This window comes from Electrona antarctica, assembly GCF_951216825.1.
Source record: "Electrona antarctica genome assembly, chromosome: 3".
Classification (NCBI taxonomy): domain Eukaryota; kingdom Metazoa; phylum Chordata; class Actinopteri; order Myctophiformes; family Myctophidae; genus Electrona; species Electrona antarctica.
The window spans coordinates 34,639,336-34,662,286 of NC_136808.1; the positions used below are offsets into that span (position 1 = coordinate 34,639,336).

Sequence of the window (22,951 nt, forward strand, 5' to 3'; positions counted from 1 at the left end):
CCTTTCCCCTCCATCAGGCTGACCAGGGGGAGGCAGTATAGAGACCAGGATTACTGCATGTTTTTTGTGAGTGTACCTATCCTAGGGGACACAGGGAGAACATGCAAATTCCACACAGAAAGGCCCTTTCACAAACTCCACCTAGGCCAGGACTAGTAGCATGCCAACGTTTGTGCTATTGCCATTGAGAATGCATTGGGCGTTTAAGTTAAATAACTCAGAAACTACAAATCATTTCAAAGTAAAAAGTTCCAGCATGTGTCTCCACAGTAAGCTGAATTATAAAATGTGTGAATGGAGTTCCTAGGTGAAAGTGATTTTTTGACGTGCCAATATCTGCCATTGAGCCCCATTGTGAATTTCTCAAATTTGAAATCACTATATTTCTAAAACTATGAAACATTTCTTTTCAGGCAAACATGTCCACCGTAAGATGAACCTAAATAGGTTTGAATGGGGTTTCTAGGTGTAAGTATGTAGGACTAGTAGCATGCCAAAGTTTGTGCTATTGCTATTGAGAATGCATTGGGCATTTATTCCCTATTCCTAAGCCCCCCCAGGTACATTATATATTTAAACTATTTTCAGCAATGGTACAATTATTATTTCAGTGGGTAGATCTTGTTGAGCTCGTCATTTTGAAAGTAGATCTCACGTCATAAATGTGTGGGTACCCCTGACCTAGGGTATGGCACATCAGGGGGCTTTACAGGACACAGCCATGAGATAACTTTTTGATTTGTAGGCTACACACCGTCTAGACACCACGCACACACTAAAGCATATTTCTGGCCACCTCCGCGTATTGACACTTGATGTGTGTGGCGACCCTTACCATGAGAGCACTCACTTTTTTGTTTTTTAATGCTTTAATCAGATACGGTGAGAGAGAGACAGGAAACAAGATAGAGAGAGAAAATGAGCTCTTTGTGTTAAGAACAGTTTTTAGGTTTACAGACTTTGGAATACAGACCAATAATGTAAAACTGCCTTCTTGGATGCAGGTGAATTGTTCCAGTAATTGAGATAAACAACGTATTGTATGAGTATTGAAATGTTTTAACCTGGAGGAGGTAGACGCTACTCTTTTGGTACGACAAACAAGTACTGTTATATTATACTCACACTGACTGAAAAGGAAAATCCATTCCGTATACTGTACATGAAAGTGCAATAAACAAAATAATACAAAAACTGTGTTCAATCATATGCAGCTGCTCAACTTTCTTAAATTAAGCCTTCCTATCATACCTTCCTGTACTTTTAACTTAAGATCTAGAATTTCATTAAAACAAATATGTCCATTGTCCAACCAATGTTTCACTGACAAACTTCTCTTGATTCTTTCAATTCTTGATTATCAAAGTAATTAATTAAATTTCAAATGACAGCCCACACAAAGGCTATGATTCAATACAACACCAAGTTCATGATGTTTACGAGGACTTGTTTATGAGTTGACTGATTGTATGAGTATACAATGAAACACTGCAGACTGCAGCTCTAGCACCCATATTATACAGCATAACATTTGATCAACGCATGACAATTCACAAGTTTCCCCCCACACCCAATTTAGCTGCAGCTCGCACATTTTCTCCACGGGTGACTGCGATGGCAATCACAATAACTCTGAGCATGACAAGTACCTGAGCTTGCATCTAAACATGCCGTATTATGACAAGATTGATAAGAATAAGAACAAACATTCCATATTTCTAACACAGTGGTGTTAGTCAGCGAGACTTTATCAAATATACCACAGCAGTAATTTGCCACATTGTCACATATAGGCTACTTAATATGGGGAGGGGAAGGGGGGATAAATAAAGATTACTAGGTTAATTAATTTTTTTTCACATTTATTACTCTTTTGTACCTCGATATAATTACTCTGTGTGCGGATTTAATTGAATTTGAACGTGGGCCAACACAAGATAATTTGTTTTCAGGTTACCAAAAGGTTCCTTGCGTCGCCAGGCGAGAGGAAATGACACGTGATGTGAGGCATAATTCATCCTGCATGAGACACTGATACACAACCATCAGAAAGGAAATTAATTCTGCTCCTCCAGCTGCACATCAGCCAAACAACATTAAAGAGAGAAATAAATAACGGAAAGACCCAAATAATACTACACGCAGCTCTCTCTCTCTCTCTCTCTCTCTCTCTCTCTCTCTCTCTCTCACCAAACATCCAATATAAACCACCTTGAATTAGAATCAGTGCTGCTCACTTCGTGTGTGTGTGTGTGTGTGTGTGTGTGTGTGTGTGTGTGTGTGTGTGTGTGTGTGTGGTGTGTGTGTGTGTGCGTGTGCGTGTGCGTGCGTGCCTCACGTGCATTTTTCTGCCTGTATGTAAAGCCATCTTGACTTACCTAAGGAGATTAATTAGCTACATTACAATTTGTACATTGTGTGCATTTCTCACAAGTTTATTAGAACAATTTTTCTTCATAATAACTAAAATGACCACTTCAGATTCAGACAACTCTTCATAACGTGGGTCAACTGACCGGCTGAGGCAATAAACCAGCATACTGTAAACTGCTACTCACAGATTATACTGTAGTGCTGGCCGATGTCCGAGCGTCTGTGGTTGGGACACCGACACAGACAGCTTCGGGAAAGTTGATGAAGCAGTGGTAACGTTTAACGTGTTCATCTTTATGATTAATGTTGTCTTTCACCTGCATGCAACATCACCTCATGGGAGGGTGCTCCTTATGTGCTAGTCAGTGTACTATAATGTTTTGTTTAGAGTGTGCTGCTAGATTATTTTCTCTCCATCTAGCAACAACGATCTGATGCTACCCATTTATAGAACAAAATTCTCATTCTACTATTCTGCCACCAAAATGACACCATCCCTTAATTGTTTGTTGATGACATGTTTATTGTGTTATTTGTATGTTGGTGAATTTAATACATATAGAACCACCGCAGAACTCTTTCATGTTGTGCTTTTAGCCTAAATGCCTGACTGTACCTCGAACTGTTTATTTCTGATGACTAATAAAGTATTCAATCAATCAAAAGTATTACACAACAACTAGAAAAGGCACTCGGAGGAGTGCATTTTGGCTTTGCCAGGCTGGGTGGGTGGCCTACCTAGGGCTTGGGTTGCACTGCAGCTGCAGGACATGAGGGTTAATTGGGGAGAAGAGTATGCACTTTTGGAAAAACCTGCAGGTTACAACAAAATACACTGCACTGTCTATTAGGTAATTAGGGCATAGCAGTGGTGGGCATTTTCTGGTTCCAGACCCCATTCATTTTATATATATATTTTATATATATCCAAAAATATTTATATCAATTATTTTAAAGATGGACTGCTGTGTTTTTGTACATTTTCTGTTTTGTATGTGTCTATGGAGTTAACATTACTCTCATAGACCCCCATGGTTTAGAATATTCAAATATGTCTTCCCTGTGTATTTTCTGTTTCTCAAAAGGCCCAATCGAGGCTCAGGTCAAAAGTGCCCAATCAAAATGACAGTGATCCAGTGACATCACAATACATACGCATGACATCCCCTCCATTAACCCCTCCCCCTTTATCATACAACTACAGCTAGTTCAGGTGGATCACCAGTGTTCACCACCCATCACCACCCACCAGGCAAACCAATACGTAATGAACTTGTGGGCGTGTACACATAAAAAACAATATTTTAACACTTTCTTTGAAAAATAAATCTTTCTCCTAGTATAATCATAGTACATGATGATCATGTTATTTGGGGCTAAAAGATCACGACACTACCTCTTTAAGCCTAGAATCAAGCCATCCAGGATCCTAGTGAATCATGATGACCATAAAGCATTTGATTGTGTGAAAGAAATATAGGCCTATTGTTGTAGGCAAAACAAAATCTAAATCTTCGAACAACGCAGCACCTTGTGTTTGAATTTGACTCAGCATCATGCAGCAACACAGCATTTCTCTCAGCACACACACTGCGCCAACTGATAACTTAAAACGTAGCTTCAGCTTTACAGCTGAGAGAGGCTGCTGTGTTCAAAGGACCCAGAGCTTTTGTTGTGTTAATACTCTGAACACCCAGAGTGGCAGTCCTGACACTGACAGGTTGGCAGTTCATTTCCATGCAGCCATGACTTGGTCAAGTGGATACACTGGGGTCGTATACTACACGGAAACTTTTTTGTGCCAAAGACCCCCAAATTGATATATATGTTCTTAGAAAGTCTTTTATGATTTAGGAAACGCAAAATACATAGACATTTACTCACAACGACCCATATATATATATATATATATATATATATATATATATATATATATATTCTAGTTGTTACAATGTTGTGTGATTTATGCATGTGCAAGACAAATCCGGCGACCTCGGAATGGTCGCCACCAGGAATTCCTAAATGTAACCTCAGTAAAACTATATGCCTAACCTTATTCCTAAACGTGTTTTTGGGGCGAGCCTTCCGGTTACCGGCCCAAGAGGTAATCGAGCCCCTAACAAGCAGCATTATTATAGTACCACGATTTATCTGTTGAGTTATAGGGTCCTATTATGCGTGTCTTAAGTACCAGGTCTTATTACTTAACTTAAGACCTGGAGGCGTGATCAATGCCATTTGGCTATTCTGAGTGGCCAAACAGCATTGACCACGCCTCCAGGTCTTAAGTTAAGTCATAAGACCTGGTACTTAAGACACGCAAAATAGGGCCCATATACTCTAAAACCACAATAAAACATATTTTATATTCTGAGGAAAAATTGTCAACAGACGTTGTTTTCAATAAAAAACGACACCCCACTATGAGTGGGGACTGTCAGACTGAAATTAATTAATATCCAGTTTAAAAGGGGATTTTAAAGAGCCATTCATTTGCTGAAGTTATACATAATGATAATGACCAATATAATCTGTACGGCCTCTCTAGGACAAGGGTAACTTTCGCTCCCAGCTATAAACCACCACTCTTATCTGAGACTTGATTTGCTCACAGAGCCTGGAGCTGCTCCAGTTGACAATGGCTCAGATAAAGGCACCACAAAACCTATACATCCAAATTAGCTGGATGTTTATAGCAGTGATATCACATAGACTGGAAGATATTGTTGCTGTCGGCTGAAACCTCTTATTTCCATATTTTAACTTTATGTGTTTTTTCATAAATTAATGCCTTACTGATCATACTACAGCGTCACACTAAAGTATCAAACATGGCAGATCCACAAGCTTGATTGCGGTGTAAAGCGACGTGTTTTGAGCTTGTAGATCTGCTCCTTTTGCAATTTCTTTATTTGAATACTGACAAGTTACCGTTTTGGATATATGAGGTTTCCTTTCCACCCGACAGAGACAATATAGTCTTTCCTCAGAGAATCATCCTGGGTATTTTTTTACAGTGTACTTCCATCTCCTGTTCTAAGCAAAATGTAGGGTTGTATTTCCCACGCATACACCCTACCTTTCTCCCTATCTTTTAGCTTCGGGGGACATGGTTTAGTGAACATAAAGTAGATGGAACATGCCACTGGGGTCAGGTGAAAACCTTGCATTTCCACAATATTACTTATTAAAAAAAATAAAAAAAGCTATTTCACCTTTGATGACCATGATTTATTTTGAACAGCATGGTGCCAAAAGGATCTAGGGCACTCTGCCCCCACGAATGTCGACCAATTCACAGCTCAGGTCATTCTGCCATGTGCATACAGGTCAGCAAATGCTCGGGGATGGAGCAGGTACTTTTGACTCTGACAGACTCTATCTGTCTATCCCCGGCATAACTCGGAAAGCGTCCGACCAAACAAACTGTCTCAAACCTGGTGTGTGTGTGTGTGTGTGTGTGTGTGTGTGTGTGTGTGTGTGTGTGTGTGTGTGTGTGTGTGTGTGTGTGTGTGTGTGTGTGTGTGTGTGTGTGTGTGTGTGTGTGTGTGTGTGTGTGTGTGTGTGTGTGTGTGTGTGTGTGTGTGTGTGTGTGTGTGTGTGTGTGTGTGTGTGTGTGTGTGTGTCATATGACCCAGAGGTGTGTGCTCCGCCACCGAATGGCAATTTGACCGGACCAACGGTTTCCGAGAACCAAAAAAAAAAGAAATCACAAATGTCTGCATATGTCTCTGGAGTAGCAAAAAAAAGGTGCTATGAAAAGAATTGCAGTCTTTGGCAATTTCTCATCATGCCAGTGGAAAAACAAAGCGTGCTGATTGCTGATGCCGTACCAGTACGTGTACCAAGCTCCATAGCACTTTCAGTAAGTGTTTGTGAAGTGACATTTGTGTGTGTGTGTGTGTGTGTGTGTGTGTGTGTGTGTGTGTGTGTGTGTGTGTGTGTGTGTGTGTGTGTGTGTGTGTGTGTGTGTGTGTGTGTGTGCGCGCGCCCACTTGTAAAGCTAACGCTTTGTTCACAAACTGCACACCCAGTAACTTGCTATCCATAGCTAAAGAATGCACAGGGAAGCCAGGTGTTACTAACACAAGACTTTAAATTCTATCAATAAAACAGGAAAATCACCAAACTTCCAGATGACAACATAAACATAACATAAAGCTATACATTTGTTAATATAGCGTCACAATCATTTTAACCACTTTAACCATATTTTACTTTGGCTATTCAAATAGCCAATAGCTCATAGCGCACACTCTTTGCGTGCGCTATGAGCTTGTAGATCTGATTCGGGAAAACGTGCGCACATAAAAAAGGGGCACTCACCCAACTGCACTATTCTCCCCCAGATGCTGCTACAGCACCCCCATCAGTAATCACACACTGTGTTCATGATATCGCACCTGTTTAACCACCTAAGGATAAGCCATTGGTTCTCAAACCTTTTCATGTCAAGGACAAGGACGACCCCTAAATTGATACATTTTTGGCCGCAGACCCCCACCTGAAAACATAGTTTTTTTCTTGAAGATTTGTGAAGGTTTTCACCCATAATGACATTCCTATAATAGAAATGCCAGGTTGAAAGAGGTACTGGGTAAAGCAGCACTACGTATAGGTGTGGGACACCTATACGAAATAACATGTCAGCCACAAATAACATGTCAGCCACAAATAACATGTCAGCCAACGTCTTTAACTTCACTACCCAAGAGTCTCTGCGAGAGTAACCGGAGAGGTTGGCGCAAATCCGAGTCGCCCTCGTTTTTTTTCTGCCGACCTCACACCGACCGATCGGTGGGGCGCTTCTTGTATTCTTGTATTTGTTTTACTGAGGTTAAGGTTAGGAATATGGTTAGGTTTGACCGTTTAAGCATCGTTTACGTCCTTTATTGTTGCCTCACTTATTGTAAGGGGAACCTGTGTACGTCTATCAAGCTAATCCTCCTTTTCCATTTATGTTATAGTGTTTACTTTTAATTTACTCTCATCCTTTCTAAGCTGCTTATATATCTGTGATTATTTATGATTGGAATTACCTTAAACAACGTCAACAACAAGAGTGTAACACAATATTGAAATTGACAGGCATCAAAGTCATCCCAATAAGTCTACATTCACTTTCTTAATGTTTCATGGATTGATAATACACTAGCCATGTTGTATATTAAGTGTAAATTGCACTGTCATTATCACAATTCGCTAGTTATAGTAGCATGGCCAAAGGGCCAGCCATCTAGAACAGAGTTTGTTTGTACTGTATGTAATTCGCTATAGTTATAGTAGCATGGCCAAAGGGCCAACAGAGTTTGTTTGTACTGTACAGTATGTCTGCATGACAGAAAATGTCATAGCAAAGAGAAAGGTAAATGTAGTGCGTAGACAACCATCTTTTAATACTCATAATCATATGGGTGTTACGTACATTTAACCACATGAACCCTAGCGTCCTTATTCTGGACATGTCATAATAAGCTAACATTTGACCAAAATATAAGCAAACATTCTGTGAAAATAAGTGTATTGTGATGTGTTGTGAGCTTGGTAAGCTATTTTCAACAAATACATTTGGTGTAGAGGGAAAAAAAGAGGTGACCAAGAATCGACCTCTGGGATCCCCTGTTCAATGAAGTATATTAATAGGATTAAGTGGTTCTCAACCTTTTCAGGCTGCGATCCCCCCAAAATAATCATAATTGAACTAGCGACCCTGTCTAGACAAGCACTTTAAATTAATCTGATGATTCAGAAACCAGTGGCACAGAATGTTCTGACATATGTGTTTTGTGTCTGTAAAAATTACAAACCACAAAAAGATTTAAAGATTCTACTACTTGGATTTGTAAGGACTTGAGGCATTACATTTAGTTTGACTCGGTTCCACAGATAAATATTGTGAAAATAGCTGATCTACAAGCTCACGCCTCGCAACGGATCGGCTATTTTCAAAATGTTTGCTTCTTTCTTATATTATTTGTCAATTTGGCCAATGTTTGACCAGTTTTTATGGTATAGTTTGTTAATTACTTTTGATGCAGTAATGGTCTTTTTTGTAGGTATTTAAAAGGTCTTAAACATTGTTAAATTCCCTTCACTGTCAGCTGCGGACCCCCCAAAATCATGTGGGGACCCAAAGGTTGAGAACCACTGTTTTAAATGGTTAAAAAATATACCCCATGCTTATGGCCCAGCCAGAAGAAAAGAGCTTAGTAACTTAGTACCTGTTGCATCGTTACTGGTGTGTGTCAGTGTTTTTCCATCAACATAAACATCAAAAGAGGCCATTGACTATTGTACCCATCTTATTCCCAGTATAATTGGCTCAGCCAGCATGAAATTGGCTCAATTCTCAGTTTATCTTTGCCAGCCATTAAACTCACTCTCTCTATAACTCATAAACAGCTTACTTGTACCCTGAGCTTGTCCTCGTTCTTGCCAAAATGCTGTGCTCACAATGTTCTTCAAATATCCATACATTTAATTATGCTACACGTTAGGATATGGAAGTTGCACCATGTTAGTCACTTTTCAGTGTACTCATAAACACCTTGTTTTGTCGTTCTACACTGCAGCCAGTGGTGTAAAAAGTACTCACATGTTTTACTTAAGTAAAAGTATCAATACTGCCAACCTGTTTGCTGCATGGCAGCATTGATTGATTGATTGATTGAAATATTTATTAACAGTTTGCAGAATTACAGTACATTTCAAGCACAAACTCAATACAAAGACTGTTAACTGTGAGTGGACAACCCAATTAAGCATTATTGTTTACAAGAGGGTCCACCTTGTTCAATTCATCAAAAAAGCAGGTAAAAAGTCTGGTATTAAATAAAGATTTAATTAAAGTATTGGCATCAAAATATACTTAAAGTACCAAAAGTATTCATGATGCAGAACGTCCCATTTCACAAATTGTAATATGTCCAAAATGTATTAAAAATAGCAGATCTACAAGCTCACAACGTGTCACAGTGCGATGCGTTGTGAGCTTGATCGGTATTAGTTACTTTCTACCACTGACTGCAGCCACAATTTGCGTGATAATTTAGCCATCAAACACTCCCAAACTACAGCTAACGATAAACACATCTTTGCATAATGCAATGTGCTGTAGTGCTGTACAGTATGTTAGGATTACATTATTCAGTCAGTGTGATTATTATTATTTATATATTTATTTTTATATTTCTGTTATCCAGAAAATATGAATGTTATCTTTGCAGGAGTGCCTGAATCAAGTATGAATTTGTCTTCCTGTATTCACATTTATCATTAGTAGCCTGCAGTACATTCAATGTTGCTATTTACAGACAATACGCACAAAGTATGCATTTGTGCTTTTTCATTCCTATCCAGTATTTCCTTTTTTTATGAGCACCACTTATTATCATAGATATATATAAACTCTAGATAGCTCACCCGCGCTGTTGGCCAATGGAGAGCGACGTCGTTACGTGGCGGCCATCTTACCTCGGGACACATAACATTGGGTCTATGGGGCATGTACTCTTAAATGACCATAACTTGCTCAATTTTCAACCGATTTTCAAACGGTTTGGTTTGTTATAAACGTCAGAGACGTCCGCATACTTATATGCTTTTATACGACGTTCATATAAAATAAATAAATGAAGCAGATAAGCGTCCTGAATCATAGCCACGTTGACAACGTTTGTAATAAACCAACCCGTTTGTAAATCCGTCAAGATTAGAGCGAGTTATGACTGTTTCTGTTTGAGCTGCCATTGAACATACTGTACTGTATCCCCGATGTAAGATGGCTGCCGGGTGAACGACGTCAGAAACTCCGCCTTGAGCCATCTAGTGTTTATATATATCTATGCTTATTATCCTGAAAAAACAATACTTGTTTGTGTACATGCCATGTGTGCATCCTATTATCAATACACATACAGGCAGTATCAGAGTGATATCATGTATCACCATTAAATTTAATTCACTATCTGTGACAGCTGTGTCCCTACATGGGGCCGTATGATGTATGTTTGATATTGCATAATTCAGTGTGATCATTATGTTGTTCAGAAAGAAATAATCCTTGTTCTCGTTGCAGGAGTGCTTGAAACGGGTATTAATTTGGCATAGTGACTGCACCTATTCACATTTATCATTACAGTAGAGAATTGAAGTGCAAGAAAAATGAACTGTGCGTGCACTACCAAATCAATGTAATGTCAGGTAAGGATCAAACATAATTAACAAACAACCAGGAAAAGAAACAGAATCTGCAGTCAGGAAAAATGAGAATGCCTCCTTAATGCCTCCTCTTTACGAAATAACTTGAATCCATCAAGTGAATACAGGAGTGTAGTCACAAAACAAGTCCTCTTTGCCTCATGATATCGAAATCAATGAAGTTTGTTTATCACATGTCTTGCATTGAATTCCACCTATAGGCCAGTATCTGTCCCAACAATGACACAAATATGTTGATGAAGGAGTTTTAAGTATCTCTGGGTCTTGTTCACAAGTAATGAGGAAGGAGTGGGAGATCTGCCGGACAATAATGGTGCAGCAGGAACGGTATTGCATTCGCTGTACCACACTGTTGTGACAAAAAGAGAGTTGAGCCACTTGAGCCAGAAGGCAAAGCTCTCGATATACAGAGCTGTGGTATTGGGTAAATGACCGAAAGAATAAGATCGCGGATACAATCGACAAAATTAGTTTTATCAGACGGATGGCTGACCTCTTCCTTAGAGATAGGTGAGAAGTACAGTCATCCGTGGGGGACTCAAGAGTAGAGCCACTGCCCCGTCACGTGGAAAGGTCCAAGGGAGCCCCTCCCTAGACGGGAAACATTCCGTTTTTAAAATGAAGCCATGTGTCGCTATTTCCCCTCCTGCTAGCTGTAGAACAATTACCACACCATTGCAATGGGGATTTGACCAGACTTTACACTTGCTTTTATTGCCTTAGTAATTATTGTTATAAATACTTCACACTTTCAGTCGCTAGTTTAAAGTCATATTTCAATTACCATGATTTTTGGTTTTGTAACGGTAGAACCAAAAAACAATGTGCAATTCACAGAGGGGTACGTATATGTCCCTGATATGTGCGAATCACAGGTGTATTTCACTTACGGTTGGCAGCTGGCGTAAAATCACAAGTGTGTTCTCATTCAAGTTCATTTGCCCCATTTCACGTCATATAAGGCAACGGGAAATATCTAACGTCAGGTGAAAAATGTCATAAACTGCAAAATGCACAGATCTCCAAGCTTACAACGTGGTGCTCCGCAATGCACCGCGTGAACTTGTAGATCTGCTTATTTTGACAAGCAAATCCATCTTGCAATGGATGAACTGATTGAGCCTTATAAGTATAGACTACACTCACGTATAATGAGAAATAAGTTAATTTATATAGAGTTCAACCTCACAACCAAAGGCTAATAAAACTTGGAATGGACATTATAATATAAGCCCTTTCTACTGAACAATCGCTCACTTACCGTAGCCGAAGTAAAAGGATGATGCTGGAATATTCAATCGTTTTGATCAGAGCTTTATTGATCACTGAGGTGATTGTGTAGATTCCTTTGGATACACATCCTCCACTGTCCCATGCATGCACTAGCCTACATCGGAATTGGAAATGGAGTAATGGACATGGCATGATTTCATCCACCAGAGCTTTATTGATTACTGAGGGGAAAATATGTTGGATTAATCACTTTCCTATGTCAGAAAATTTCATCCACTGTTTCCTCAAATGGTGAGACTTATTTATTTAGTGTGGCATAGCCTACAGTACGCTATTATACATTAATAGCATGACACAATCTGCAAGGCATTAAGGGTTAGTTCAGATTTTTGGAAATACTTGCCATTAATATTGTGTTTGCAAAAGTACAAATTGATTGCCTGAGTCCTGTGGTGGGAGTTCTGGTCTGGTTTTGGTGAATATTAAGTAGTTCTGGTCATTTGGCAGGGGTCTGGGGTAGCTCTGGTCCATAACAGGCATTAGGCCTTTGCATTAGAGCTACTGTATGCTACTCTCGTCTTCCTGCGCTCACATGAAATGCAGACCAGCCTCTCGACTGTAGCGAAAATAAAAAGAACGTTTTCACTACTCACCAATACAAAGACGGTCTGTGTGATTACAAAACCTACTTTCCGCGGTAGCCCCCGACCACGTGTATAAAATGCACTTTTTGGCCAGAAAGGGATTTTTTTTCACCGGAAGGAATGATCTTGTCTATGAGGTTTATTCTTGGCAATATCGGAAGAGGGCGCAGTGGAGTAAACTAAAAGTATTTTTCTTCCGGTGAAAAACAAATCCATTTCTGGCCAAAAAGTGCATTTTATACGTGTGGCTCATGCAGAGCGCGTCTACCGCAGAAAGTAGGCTTTTTAATCACACAAGTTTGTTTTGGTAAGTAGTGAAAACGTTATTTTTATTTTCGCTGCAGTCGAGAGGCTGGTCTGCATTTCATGCGAGTGCAGGAAGTCGAGAGTAGCATAGCATTAATGCAAATTAGCATTAGCTATGGACCAGAGCTAGGTCTGGGGGGCAGTGGGGAGTCGGACCACTCAATAAAAATAAATGAATCCACAAAACTAGTGTAATTTGTATTGTTGACCTATTTCTATCAAAAATAGGTTGAGCCTCTGTCAAATGGAACTATTGTTTTGTGCTGCTGCATGGCGGAGTGATACTGGACACAAAACAAAGTTCCATGTGACAGAGGGGCCAAAGTAGAACGAAAGTTGCTCTAATGGTAGAAATAGGTCAGCAATACAAATTACACCAGTGCCGGATTTCAATGGTGGCAGTCAATGAGTTAACACAGATGAACAATGATGTTGTGTAGGCCTATTTCCTGGAGGGATCGAGTGTGATAACTTTGTTCCATTACTTTGTTACACCAATTAAAATCCAATTGGAAAGTTATAAATGTAGGTCAACAGAAAGCACAGAGGCAAATGCTGCTATTTATACTTATAATATAATACATTATACTGTAACTTAATGCAATATGTATTGCCATGTCAATCACCAGTTAGCATGTCACTCAGTTAAAATCCACAGCTGCGGTCAAAGTGGGAGTGGCTTGGTGTGTTTGGGGCGTGGCCTGCTTGTTCGCACATTTTGCCTTGTTCATCACCACGACAGCGGAGGCTGAGCAGCGCTGAACAGATAGTCGGTGTAGTGCATCACGTTGACTAATTGTTTACATCTCTGGAGGCTTGTTATTATGCCTGTTGTACAAACCCTCGAACACAGTCTGTTTAGCAGGTAGGATTGCGTAAAGCGACGAGGTGGTGTAGTAGTGTACGTACGTACTCTCACTTGAAACTAGAATATTTAGACTACTATAAAGCTAACTACTTTTATAAGTTGAGAGGGAACAAACTTCTGTCTGACTGACTGTCACGGGGAGAATACGGACACGCACGTTCATTGCAGACAGACCGCGTGCATACATGGACAGTGGCTGTTTCACGTGTGGACGTATTATTGCGCGGTCACTTAATTGCAAGTTTTGATTCTTTTTTCTCTTGTCCATCTCCATCCGAACGGGGTGAAAAGGAGGAGGAGGTGGAACTGGAACTGGAACAACGCACGCATGGCTTTCTTTGTATACAGCAGCTGCTTCTAGATGCATGGGCAAACTGCGCGTCCTGGCGCACACATTATCGGCTGCCTACTTCTAGCTACTACTTGAGACACGGTCCCAACCTTTGCGTGGCGTCGGGCTCCTCAGAAATGAAGCGTTTAAGCGCGGTGTAGAAGAGGAGTATCACAACTTCCCCCTGGCTTCACCCCGAACCCCTTTCTTTCTGTCAGAATCTCGTTGTGTCCTAAACAAAGCTTCGGCCAGCAGCACCGCTGCCCCCCCTCTCTCTCTCTCGCTCTCTCTGCATCCAAGTGCGCGTTGGTTGGATTGTACACGGTAGAGAGAGAGACACATTGCGCTCTGTTGTAATACAGCTGCGCGGTCCCCCAACAAGACATCATGGATGTAAGATTTTATCCCACTGCCGGTGGAAATTCTATTCCAGGAGAGCCACCGAACCTGGATTTTGCCCACTGTTTGGGCTACTACAACTTCAACAAGGTGAGGAATTGTACTGTTTTCCTTTCCTGATAGTTTTTGTGTGCAGTGGTACCCCCGGCTGAAGCCATGTGCCCACTAGTCTGTAGGACTGTGCTTTTATTTTATCCGGTATCTTAGAAATCGGACACAAATTCTGCTTATATATAAATAAATAAAACATTACAATATGTGCATTTTCTATGTTGCCGTCCGCCCCCCCCCCCCCCTCAACAGCCACAACGTTATTGTTCACAAGAAGTGCCGCTGCCTGTGTCACTGTCTGTCACTGTCCTCCGCTTCACTTCTTGGGATAAACTTTGTTGTGAACGAAGAGAGAATGATCACATTCACATTGAAGGTTGCTGCTGCTACAGAGTACAGACTGTGTGTGTGTGTGTGTGTGTGTGTGTGGTGTACACACAGTAGGCTACAACTCGAACCATCCTCATTACATTAGCTACACCTACAGTACTAAACTCTCACCCGGTGTGATGTTGTGAGCCACAATCAAGGGCGCTGTTGGCTATACGATTTCATCTTCTTAAAAGATCAGTGGTGGGTCACTGAAACGGCACCCTATAAATGTTTGAATGTGTGAAAGGCAAAGGCAATATCCAGTGTCAAATCAACTACTAGGTTAGGTATGCTCCAGTGTTTCATTACAGGTCACACAAGCCCTATTGCTACTTTGTTGTGAAGAAAACAACAACACCCACATGCCCTTCGGGATATAAATATATCGTAGCCTATCTTTTTTATTTTTTTATATATGATTGCATTAAGAACCTATATATGCAATTTCTACACGGCCATAAATCAATTTCTACTGAAATGGAACCTCATTGAAAGAAACCAGACAATAACAGTTGTTATGGCATGAGACAGCAGTCTTGTGGGTTACTTGGACATAAGTGTTTTTTAGAGTAGTAAGTAGATGTAATCATTTATTAAGTATTGTACAAGAACAACTTCTCACACAGATCTCCTACACTCCACGACATGGCAGTTTCTTAATCCGTTATTGTACTCCCGTTGACTCATGATTTTCTTAATCGTATGTCATGCATGCATTTCAAACATGGCACAACAGCAATGGCTCAGAGTGCATCTTCAAAGTACCACCACCACCACAACAACAACAGGACATTAGTTTTGATCAATGGTGACCCCCCCTCCCAACTTCCTTCTCCACCATAATGATTTACCTCTAAGATAAAGTACAGCTCAATTTGCCTTCACTTCACTGTGTAAATGGCCTCTTCAACCGTTACCAGGTCTGTGTCTACTGTTTCATCATGCTTTTTGTCATATGGCCAACCTAAGGTGTCATGAGTACCCCCCATAGTTTCATCATTCATGTGTGTGCCCGGCCTATAGAAGCCTAAACATATTGCTTTATATTACAGTAGAAACATGGCTTCTACATTCTGCTTGGCAAGTTGCACAAGCCAAAGGAAATCTATAACTGTAATTGGGGAAAAAAATGTAGCTGGGAGTAGAGGAGGAGGGGGGGGGGGGGGGGGGGGGGGGGTAATCCAACTCCTCAGTGAATTTCTAGAGAGACACACTTGAACCACATGCTCATTAGAGCATCTCTACAAATGGACTCCAGCAACATTCAAATAATAATTATAGTAATTCTTTATTTGAATCAGCCAAATGAGAGGTGACCTGACAGTGCAGTTAGTCACTGCAAGGATTTGTCCACGTTGCAGAGATATTAAGAGTTGTCTTTAATAAATATATTACAGTCCCCCCCCGTCCCACCCCCCCAGAAAAAAAAACAACAGATCTACAAGCTCATAATGTGTCTTGATGCGTCACATATGTGAGCTTGTAGATCAGCTATTTTTTGTATTTGTCATATGACAAAGTATATAAAGCTTATGTGGTTAATCTATTTATAAGCCACCTTTGAATAATGGAGAGAGACGTTTAACTGTGCTTTCAACAGTCATCAAATCAGATTAGCAGTTTTCATGTGAAACCAGCAATAGCCTCTCAAAATATTGGCACAGGAAATATAAAATTTTATGAAAGCAGCAGAGACAGAAGAGGCCCGGAGGAACTTAAAAGCATCAGAGATTCTTTTGAATCTAGATAAATATCCAAATGTGTAGCACAAACCTAATTAGGTGCTGCAGTCGGGACTAATGAACCTGTCTACTTTTTTAGCACTGGAATTTAGTAGAAATGGCAGCGTGAGAAGAAAAACAGTGCAACTGCACTCAACTGAATAATTTTAACCAAATATGTGTAATAAGGAAAAGGAGCTGTTGTAATTATGAAACTGAAATGAAACCCTATCATTAAGGATTATGTGAAGCTCTTAATGGTTCCCAGGTTATTTGTTTTTATTTATTTATATATACTGTATAATGGCATGGGTTATGTTCACAAGTCCAAGGCCCTTTATGTCACTGATTGGCTAGTACTTCAAAACACTGCAAGGGAGTTTTACATTGCATTTAATTTATCTGGTATAATGACTTTAGTTTTACTGGCTCTTTGGCTTGTGTTGAGAGCACATGTGGTTATAGTCAGTGAAATTTACAAGACCTGCCTCACTTTGGAAGTTTAAATGAATACATGTCCACGTATATGTATGTATTTCGGTTCTCATTTTGGTTGCTGAAACACAAGGTCTGGTGATATGTGGGATGGTTAGAGTTATGTGGCTTTTTCTGGGCAAAGCTCTGCTGCCATGCACAACATGACGCCTGATTTATATACTTAGTTGCGAGCCGCTGTCCCACACCAAATACACCAGATCTGCGAGCTCACAATGAGTCAAGAGTGCAAAGCGCTGCAAGCTTGTAGATCTGCTATTTTTTTTGGTGCACGACACGGTACGCAATCGGGCATAAATCAGGCGTCAGTCAAAGGCGAGGAGTTCTTTTGGCTTCAGCTGGTTTGAGTATTCCTTAAAGTCATCTGTGATGGACTGAATCGTTTTCATGTGACGGGCCCAGTGTTATTGGCATATTTATGGTCCCATGTACCATTTTCCTGAAGTTTTAACAGTTTTTGAGATACAATATCCATTTAATGTAACATTTTATTAGCTACACGACTAGAGGGGATGAAATTACCAACAGATGTGGAAAAAGATCCATAGCAGCCTGAACACATTAAATTAGTCAAACTGTTTCTGGCAGCACTCATACATCATAGGGCATGGCATGGCATGGGGGGGAGTTTGGTTTACACATTTCAACTGGTCAGTTTGTTCACCAAATACAATATAGGCCTACTGTGAGTACACAGGAATCTGCTTTAATGGCATTGGTGCAAGGTTGACAATGTATAAAGTCACACAGAACATAATGACAAACAGTACAAGGACATGGTTGGTCATAGAACATAATATATAAGGATCATGTTCACTTTTAACATTTTCTAGTATTGTATGTAACATATTGTAAGAAATGCTAAGTGCATGTTGGAGCCAGTATATTTTTGGATTGTGTTAATATCTCATCAAATGTGTCATCAAGCAAAGATTGTTAATTCTCGGGGAAAGATCCATCCATTGACATTCTTTTGACTTTGTTATAAGAAATGGGCTTTGTTGAGGGAATGTTACTAAAGTCGGTGACTCAGTGCAGATTTTCGCTCCTCCTTTGATGCTGCTCAGCAGACGATTTTTCCTGTCACACTGAACAAATATGAAGTGCCCCCCTTGAGAATTTGTTTAACGTCTACTTTGAATTTCATTGGCCACTCATCTGCTGTGCGAAAGACCTAAAGTGTGTTGTAAAGGCAACAATTAGAAAGTTGTCCACCCTGTAATGCGTGGAGTGATGATGCAAGTGTTGCGGCTGCAATTATTCACGGTCTTTACCGAGGCCATAAAAATTAATGTGCTTTAGGTGAAACAGAAGTTTAATTGTGAGTGACTCAGGGGGCCCTGTTGCTGTTGCCTGATGCATATTCATGGAAACCAAAATCTAAAAGGAATAAGGTGGACAAAGCAGGGGGGATGCAGAAATTACTGTACCTTCGCAAATCCTATTGTCCACTGGCTGGAGTGCAGGCTAGGCGTCCTTTGTCTCTCTCATCGTAGTTGAATGGGAGGGAAGGGGTTAAGTCACTGTTCAAACGTGCGTGTGTGCGTGCGCGTGCACAGTGTACACAGCTGGTGCCATTTCATCACACATGCATTCTAAACATATCCAAACACAACTTTAAATGGTGGGGGTAACTTTAGAGACCGTCTTCTTTGTCAAACCTAAAAGTTGAAGGATATGACCCTAAGCTACAGTAACATGTTCAACATTATTAGTGCACAGGCCCATGTGTTTTGCTGAGTCTTTTTAATTGTGCCTTGTCAGAGATCTGGTTCACCACATTTATTGAACACCTAATTTTCCCTCAGAGATTATAGACTTGTTATTTTTAGCTTGCCAGCCTGGAGGCGGACTGTACTCGGAGTCCCTAACCCCTGAAGAATGACTTCTCTGTCTGAGTGTGCACAAATTCAGGCCAGGGCAGATCGAGTGGCTAAATGAAGAAGCAATGTTAAGATTCGATCAGACATGTAGCATGGTCGTAGGTTTGCTTTATCCACATCTGTCCTAACATCTTCCCCGGCCCTAATACCTGATTTATTATTATACTATGATGGTTTTATTGTGGGGGGGTCATATTCTGGAATGATTGTCATAGAGGTGATAGAATAATGCTGAATTAAACGTTTGGTGGCGTTACAAAGATGGTAGAGTTACAAATTGTGGTTTGAGTAGTGAGGGAACCAATAGCAGTGTTGTAATAACCCTATGAGCCTGATGATTTCTGATTCCTCAGGCAACCAGATTATCATGGCTGACACACTCATTGTATTGATCACATTGACATGTGGCTGCATGCATGCATGAGCGCATCCACACACACATAAATGGAATCATATATGCAACAAAAACATACAGACACGCACAGTCACATACAAGCAATAATGGGAAGTCACTTTCGATTTGCTTCAACTTGGCGTCTTACTACAACGATTCGTCTTCATGCCGAACCTGTGTGCCATGACATTGGAGCACATTGCCTGGTTTGTTTTTTATGAGGTGGATTGGAAAATGCCAGTGAATATAGCCTCTTGGCTTACCCACAATCATGCCATGGCGCCATGGCATCGGTGAAGTAGCTGTAAAGCTTACACAAAAAAATAATACAAAAAACTCAGATGCCTTGAGATTGTAATAACAGACAGCATCCTGAATGGGCATGCCAGATTTGAAAATAACATGTTTTGGATGATTTAGTGATTGTTTTGGTGGCGTATTGCCCCACTATAACACATTCTAGGTTACCGAGTTACGTACAGTAGAGGTTGTCGACGAGGCATTTGAGTAGATTTTGGTCAGAGAGCGATCGCTGAGGTCGGAATAGATCGGAAAATTAGGTCTAGGTCAAATTTGGCCGCTTATTCCCTAAGCTCTCCTGCTGCGCCGAGCACCGTTATCAAAGCAGGCCGAAAATCCAGGAATGGGCCCAGTTCCCAACCATACCGATGGAAATGGTTCACAAATGGAAATGTTGGATCAGTTTACTGGTGTTGTGGTGGGTAACTGGGCTATGTAAATCTTTAGACTTGACAGGCCATTAGCCAGATCCGCCCTCAACAAGACCGTCTTTAATACCACCATCCCCAATCATAAATCCACCGCTGGTTACATCTCTCCTCAAACATCAGTCAGCATGGAGCCTACTCTCATTATTATACCAGTGGTTTGTGGTCCAAGACGTGGGTCACGACTCAAGATGAGGGACAACAACAAAAATGTCAAGTGTCCCTATTTTAGGCACATCATTATAAAGTTGTCATTTAAAGAAATCTGTATAAAAATACCCTTATTTGCAAGCCCACAGTGCTTTGCCAGTATATAACTCTCTAAGACCTGACTGAGGCTGATTCTACAAATACCTTCTAAATCAGTGTTTTGAATAGCCAATGCTAAAATCTAAAATGACACAGATACTTTCCTTGGGTTTAATGGGTTATAGGTGTAATTAAAAAAATATATAGGCTTATCTGAAATCCCACAGCGCAGGGGTGGGCAACTTTGACAATGTCGCACTGCGACGCGTTTTGAGCTTGTAGATCAGCTATTTTGTTTGAAATCCTGAATAATTTGTTATTTTTTTTATTGGAATCCTGAAAATTAACATTTCTATTTAATTTCAAATGCATTTAGTTATAGTTATGTTAACTTTATGGACTAAATACAAATACATTGGACATATAACATTGTAATACTAGTAATTATCCTGCAGGGCCACATTAAGAGAAGGTGGGGCCGCCAGTTGCCCATGCATGCCACAGGCAGCTTCTTTTTTTGCATGGCAGCATTGTACGTCAAAGTATTAAGATATGGTTTAAGTAAACAGGAAAGTACTGTGTTGTTTTGGATCCAACCATATTCATGGGATGTGTGTGCACATTTTATCCAGAGTGTATGAGATTAAACTAGAACCAGGGACCACAGTGGGAATTACATACTGTACACACTGTAACTGTAATGTTAATGCTGTTCACAACCCATTGAGCTTTACAGATCCCCTGACACTTGTAGGAGTGCTGTTATATAAAACAACCCAGGTTGTTGCGGAAAATTCCCAACACCTGACGGGGGCATCACAATAGGAAGAGTATTATTCACGTGAGTGGCATAGTACGTGGGTGGTTTAGATTATGTGTCCATTTATCATTGATTGTACAACATCAGCACAAATACCAGACGACTCGCCCCGGGCGTACAGCCGGCAGAACTGCGCGGCCTGGTATTCCTAAAGTAACCTAAGTAAATTATGCTTAAACGGTTAAACCTAACCTTATTCCTAACCTTAACCTCAGTAAAACTATGCCTAAACATAACCCTATACCTAAACTTAACCCCAGTAAAACTATGCCTAACCCTAAACTTATTTTAACCTTATTCTCAGTAAAACAAAATAAAGAATACCGTCGGACCGAGCGGTCGGCGTGAGGTCGGCGGAAAAATCGAGGGGCGAGATGGTTTAGGGGCGACCGTACGTGATACCATAAGCACCACCACGTGCCAGTGACACCTGTAAACTGTGTCATGAATACAAGTCTGTCAATCTGCCATAGTTAACTGTCAAAGTGGAGTGGCAGACATTTCGTAGTGTTCACACTGCAGAAGAATGTGTGTGAAGGAAGTAGGATGTCATGGATGTTGCACGTGAATTAAGCTAATCGTTCATGTCTGAAGTCGTGAATGAAGCATGCGTTATTCTCGCAATGAGGCTATAATGAATATTCTCGGAATAGGTTCGCTAGAGTTCATTTGGTTAAGGGTTTAATTACATTCAACCCTGATCTCTCTGTAAAATCCAGATCTTTGTGAGAGCATCTCTAGGCAAACCCTTCCGGAACCACAAGGGTCTCAGAATGATCATGTGACTCCCAAGGTCTGTATAGCTGTGTGATGGAATCTAGCTGCTGCCATCATTGAGCCCCCATGAATCAGACCAGTCCCCACAAGATATATTTTTCCAGCATGATAAACCGCTTCAATCTGGTCTTGGCTCACTACATCTTTGACAGCATCAACCGTGAATTTAACACTTTTCAAAAGGACCACTCAATCATTTCTTGGTTGGCCGATTCAATAAGTGTTTGGGTCCCAGTAACGGTTCGGGTTGCAGTTGAAGAGATTTTTTTTTATACCACTGCATGCATATTTTCGTGTTTCATAGACCCACTGCCTAATTCTCTTAACCCATTCAGGACGGGAACCCCTTTTGGTGTTTTAAGCATTATGTCATACGTTAGCTATTTTTGAAAATCACACCTGTGTGAACTGAGCGGTGCAACTATACATTTATTGTTATAGTTACTGTACTCTACTGTGCTCTGTACTGTATTGTAGTGTACTGTGCGGGTGTCCCGGCACATCCAGACTCCCAGGAACGCGCCCAGGGGGTGGGGGGGTCCGTGTGGGGGTCCCCGAGGGGGCCCTCCGGAACATCCAGAGCCCCAGGAACGTGCCCAGGGCTCGTACAATAGTGTACTCTGTGCAACTTTACTCTGTGCTGTACTGTACTGGCTACCGGTACTTTAGGTGTTGCAGATTTCCATGGACGGACAGACAGACAGACAGACAGACAGACAGACAGACAGACAGACAGCTCCATAATGGAGCGGAGGCACTGCTCAAAAATCGTGAAAATGTGGCGCAAATCTTTCAATATATATTCTTTCAGAGTTTTTAACTCAAATCTTTGCTTCTGGGGGGTCCCTGCAACAACATATTTTCAAATTGGGGTCGGCGGCCAATTACAGATAATTCTGGGGGTCCTTGACGTGAAAAAGGTTGAGCACCACTGATATAGAAACATAGGTTTTTCAGGAAACTGTCATGATTTAGAAGACATTTGTAGAATCTGGTCCTAAATGGGTTAATGGGCTCAAAATATGTATCGCAACATGCAGTTGTTGTCTTAATAATATTCTTTTCAAATGTATTTGTGTGATTACAG

General features: G+C 40.7%; 1 protein-coding gene across 3 annotated transcripts in view; it reads left to right on the forward strand.

The window, feature by feature from the left end:
- tox3 (TOX high mobility group box family member 3) overlaps window positions 1–22,951 on the forward strand; it is a 220,292-nt gene that overhangs the window by 131,622 nt on the left and 65,719 nt on the right. The window contains exon 1 of one of the 3 annotated variants that reach the window (XM_079497551.1): window positions 13,485–14,464. The exons of 1 other annotated variant lie outside the window; for it this stretch is intronic. In XM_079497551.1, coding sequence (XP_079353677.1) covers window positions 14,363–14,464 — 102 coding nt within the window. In that variant the 5' untranslated portion in view covers window positions 13,485–14,362. Of the gene's footprint in view, window positions 1–13,484; window positions 14,465–22,951 lie in introns of those variants that run through there. One more of the 3 variants, XM_079497550.1, reaches the window with a different exon arrangement.